Source organism: Trachurus japonicus, chromosome 3 (genome assembly GCF_045865225.1).
Source record: "Trachurus japonicus isolate A0001 chromosome 3, Traja_1.0".
In the NCBI taxonomy this organism is placed as follows: domain Eukaryota; kingdom Metazoa; phylum Chordata; class Actinopteri; order Carangiformes; family Carangidae; genus Trachurus; species Trachurus japonicus.
The window spans coordinates 32,123,223-32,127,953 of record NC_140909.1 but is presented as its reverse complement, the minus strand read 5'-3'; the positions used below and the strand labels follow the sequence as shown (position 1 = coordinate 32,127,953).

The window sequence follows — 4,731 nt, the reverse complement described above, 5'->3', positions numbered from 1 at the left end:
AACTGGAAAAAATGTGGATTTTTAGACAACTTTTAAAATAGCCTGACAATTCGTTTTTTGTATGGGCTATATTAAAATTTCCGATAAAACTAGGAGTCATTCATACCGCGACAACGCGTGGGTGAGGCTTTGAGGGAAATACCTTGAGGATTGTCCACACCTACCAGGGGGAGGCCGGCCGGGTATTTAAATAAAGGTGCAGTGTCCAATGGAGCCCGTATCCACAGCCAGATCTGTAGGCCTGCGGGTTCAAGATGAGCTGGGTCAGCCTGCAAATGGTAATTAAGAGCGTGAACAGGGGGAGCGTTGCCTACTTTTATCCACATCCACATAACCCGTTTTTTAATGTTTTATTCCCATTTAAAAATATATATATTATTATTTATTTTATTTTATTTTTTATATATAAATGTTTATAGATCTCTCTGGGCTACTTGCTGTTCTTCAGCGACCAGACATTGTTTTTGAGCGCTGCATCGACCGGTGACTCCAGGTGCATCAGCAAGGAGCAGCTCAAAACCAAGTCCGACCGCTTCCTGAAGAAACACTGGAAGCCGCAGATGTTCGACAGGTTGAAGACGTCGCCGCCGCGGACATGCGCGCAGGCGGCGCGAGAGATGCGCGGTGAACTGGCAAACCGCTCCCTTACGCCATGGAAGTACAGGTGAGTGCAGCACGCACGAGGGGGAGGGCGACTTAGAGTCTCGATAATTAATTGATTAGACAACTGTCAGAACATTAATAAATCAGTAGCCTATAGTTATATTTTCCATTTGAGTCATTTTAAAATGCCAAGAATATACAAAGAAAGAAAGAGTTTGATGCTTTTCTCTGTTTTAGTCTCATTGAACATCTTTGAGGTTCTGACTTTTGATGATATTGCTACAGATCAAGCTATTGAATAGTTACTCGGGAACGTGATTACTTTAATTTAAGATTAGAATATTCATTAGTTACTGATTGACCTACCCTGCTTCGGCAGTTGCTGATGCCTCACCGAGTTGCTAAAAGACCATGTTAGTCAAACTATAGGTTCTATTTAAATTTAAAAGAGTAAGCGAGAGAATCACCTTTCTTCTCTTCTAAGAAAAAAAATTATGCACATCAACCTGTTAACTGTGGGCCAAATATGCTAGACAACAGTGAATGTTAAACAATGTTTTGTATTTTAAATAAACAGTCACTGGTTTGACTGCTGAAATACAGTTGTTATGCATTAGTTACTGAATTTCTATGTCATCTACTGAATGAATATTAAGGAATTTTCTTGCTTATGGTTACTATGGTCACTGTCATATAGAAAATAAAAACTGCCCCCAAACCACTACAAGCCTCTAACTAAAACTTCACTGTTAGTGTTACTCTGTAATTGTTTCTTCTACACACCAGAACATTTAAAAACCGTAACCGATTTGAAAAACATACTCACAGACACTTGTATGATCAAACGTGACTTCATAAGAAAAACAAATATGCAGTGAAATACAAAAAAAGGAGAAAAATGTTTTGGGTGAAATTTTGGCTGTGAAGATGGAATAAAGACAGCTTATACATTTTGCAGTGAAAATTACACAACATTGGTGACATTGGTGATGCTCTCCTGTCTGCTCGCTCTCTGCGGTTACTTGTATCGGAGGCAGATCTGAATTGAGATTGGTGTGGCTGTGACTTGATAAGGCCCAGTGAATGAATCATATAGACAGAACTTTATGATTGTTTTTATAAATGATAATATGTGACATTCCTAAAATCGGGCCACGCCCCCCAATTGTTGGAGGAGGTGTGGTCTAAAATTGTCTAGTAGTGTGTAGTCAGACTAAAGGCCAGAAGACACTCCCATGTATTTAGACAATGAACATTCCTGATGATGGTATGTGGTTGGAATATCCCTTCTGTAAAGTTTGTGTTTTCTGTCTGGCAGATTAATATTAGCCTACTAATGATGCATTATCTACGTCCAGTTTCCTCAGTTCCAGGTCCTTTGATGTTGGTTTGGAAAACTTAAAACAGAGGTTGTTTCTTCATATCAATGTTAATACAATAATACAACATTCCTACACAGTATGTGTGCATATGGTGGTTTCATGATCCTCCTATTGGCTGATCATTTCTACATGTTACATACATGCTACTGGATTAGCTTGTTGTCTTTGCAAAACACTTGGAAATCACCTAAGTGATGCGAATCACTTAACAGAAGCTCGCTATCCGATTAATAACCATTAACTGATAGGAATTAAATGCTCTGAGTGTAGGTGCCGATCAGCAACACGATCATCCTGAGAGGATGATTAACAATGTTTATTTTGTTGTTATAATACACACATGCTGCTAAAGCTGTGCAGCCGTCCTCTTTTTTTTTAGCGCACCATCCTCTGTTTGTTGTCTGACCGTCCTTCACGAGGACTGCTGCATAACGGGCACATAGCCTACTGTAGGCTAAGTAGACTAATCTTTTGCTGCGAAATATGACTGAAAAAAAAATTGTAATTGTAATGTGAATACAAACCGCACCAAGTTAAAAAATATTTGGTCCACACCCACAAGTGAATTACCAGACTTTTCCTGGTGTGAATATGCCCTCAAATATGTCTTAGTCACACTCAGATTTAGTTCAGTCATTTGACCCGAGAGTCTTTTTTGCACAAACCCGGAAAAAGATGATGCTGTTTGCTGGCAAAATGGCTCTGTGTTATTTTTAGTGCCTAAAAACAAACAGACATTTGGCAGGCTGTGGGGGGGGGGGTTGAATATGCAGTATTACTAGAATACCACCATCTGTTGATCAACACAGGCAACAAATAATTAGAAAAGGGAGCGAACGACAGTAAAAGAGTGAGGATGTTCAGGTCATGATTAGAGTAGTATAGTAGTATAGTGAATTCTTGTGTAAAAGATCCAGTGATAGATACAGCATCTGTCTGCAACAAAACATGATGTGTTGTGGGGCGGTGTTTAGCTCAGTGTTGAGGCTATAGTCCTAATTGCAGGCGACCCCGGTTTGAATCCCGCGCCAAGCGGACCTATCCTCCACACACACAGAGCCACAGAGAGTGGCTAATTAATTGCTTATAATATGTTTTAAAAGTTCATAAATGAAATATTTGATAAATTGGTTAATGGCAAATTTATACCCTAAACGGGCAATGTATCTTGGGAGATACAAACTCTAAAATGAAAAATAAAGGTCATATTTTGAAAAAAATCATAAAATTGTGTTATTCTACCCTAGAAACATTGGAAAAAAATTTTTTTTTATTTTTCCAAAATTTTTATATATGCTTGCCCATTTAAGGGTTAAAGGTGAACAGAAAAGAAAATTGAATTTGATCCCACTGTAGGTCTAACATTAGTGTAATAACTTATCTATCAGACGATGTAGGTCAAACTTTGTGCAAAATTCTATTTTCGAGTAAAGTGTGTTTTTTTTCCGCATTGGATAATACAGGCGCACGGATTATACGTCAGCCTGCACGCGATTCATCAGCCACTGATATTGGATCCGTCATCCGTCAATCAAACGTCTGTACACACACACACACACACACACCGAGCTCGGTCTCGCCCCAAACATTGAATATCCCGCCTGCTCCATAACGACCAATCAAATTTGTTTTCCTTAGGCTACTTGTTTAAACCCGTGCGGCAACTCGTGGAAACTTGGCGCGACAAACAAACGGCCATTTCTGAACACCTTTAACATTCATCACACTCCAGTAATGAAAACAAACAAAATCAACAGCCCTAGGGTTCTGGCCAACAGTAAGCATACTGTATGTATATGTTGCAGACTTCAACTTCACAGTCTGCAATGGTTGTGAAGCGCCAGCCCTTTGTAAAGATGTGTATGTTTTTATCATACATATATGTTATAGCATTTTCTTTTAATTTGTTTAATTTTTGTGAAATATTTTAATTAGCAGGAATAACAGTTAAGGGGAAAGTAACAATAATCTGTTTTTGTCAAGGCAGCAGGGTCATAGCATCCTGCTGCCTTGACAACTTATGTGAGTGTCCACTGTCTGATTGTCTCCCTCAGCATAAACGAGGAAGTTGACAGGATTCCTTTCAAGATCTCCTTTGCAGAGTGCGTCTGTCAGGGATGCATCATCAACCAGCAGGAAAACCTGAGCTACAACTCTGTGCCGGTGTTTACTCGCATGAATGTCATGAAGAAGACTAAGTGTGATGATGACCCACAAAAGTATGTGCTCATAAAAAAGACCCTCCCCGTCCCTGTGGCCTGTACCTGTGCTGTGCCCAAGTGATCTGAGTAATTAATCCTATCATACACCCACATCAGTGCTGCCTTGATTATAGGCAATAACTAATTTCCTGCAGAGATATGTACAACAAACTCATACTAAAGGTTTATAATCATTTCCTTATCAGCCTGATGTCAAATATCACACTACTACTTAATATCATGGACAGATTACTGAACAGGCCCCAAGAGTTCAAGGGTTTTTCATTTGCCAGCAGTCAGCATGTGCCGCATAAACTAAAGCTTCAGATGAAGACATTTATAGCCTAAGCTAGTAATTTGCACTGTGTATTTGTATTTGTTAATTTGTTGATTAAACCAAAGACATGAGTGAATGCTTTCACTCGCCAGCAACGAGATGCTCCTCATTTTGCCCGTTGCCATTTTTTAAATATCGTTTTACTGATAAATGTGAAATATGACAAAGGAACCTCTCATCATATGGTCACTTTATGCCCTAGTGGGCA

The 4,731-nt window shown here is 39.3% G+C and overlaps 1 protein-coding gene across 1 annotated transcript; it reads left to right on the top strand.

The window, feature by feature from the left end:
• The first annotated feature begins 254 nt into the window (after positions 1-254).
• On the top strand, positions 255-4,278 carry LOC146990211 (interleukin-17C-like). Its single transcript, XM_085773145.1, has 3 exons — positions 255-278; positions 420-664; positions 4,040-4,278. The coding sequence occupies exons 1-3, from the start codon at positions 255-257 to the stop codon at positions 4,266-4,268; spliced, it is 498 nt and encodes a 165-aa protein (XP_085629271.1). The 3' UTR covers positions 4,269-4,278.
• The last annotated feature ends 453 nt before the right edge of the window (positions 4,279-4,731 follow it).

Coding starts and splice junctions, on each gene's coding strand:
- LOC146990211 (XM_085773145.1), top strand. CDS start 255: ATGAGCTGGGTCAGCCTGCAAATG. Junction 279..419: donor GCTGGGTCAGCCTGCAAATG/GTAATTAAGAGC, acceptor AAATGTTTATAG/ATCTCTCTGGGCTACTTGCT. Junction 665..4,039: donor CTTACGCCATGGAAGTACAG/GTGAGTGCAGCA, acceptor TGTCTCCCTCAG/CATAAACGAGGAAGTTGACA.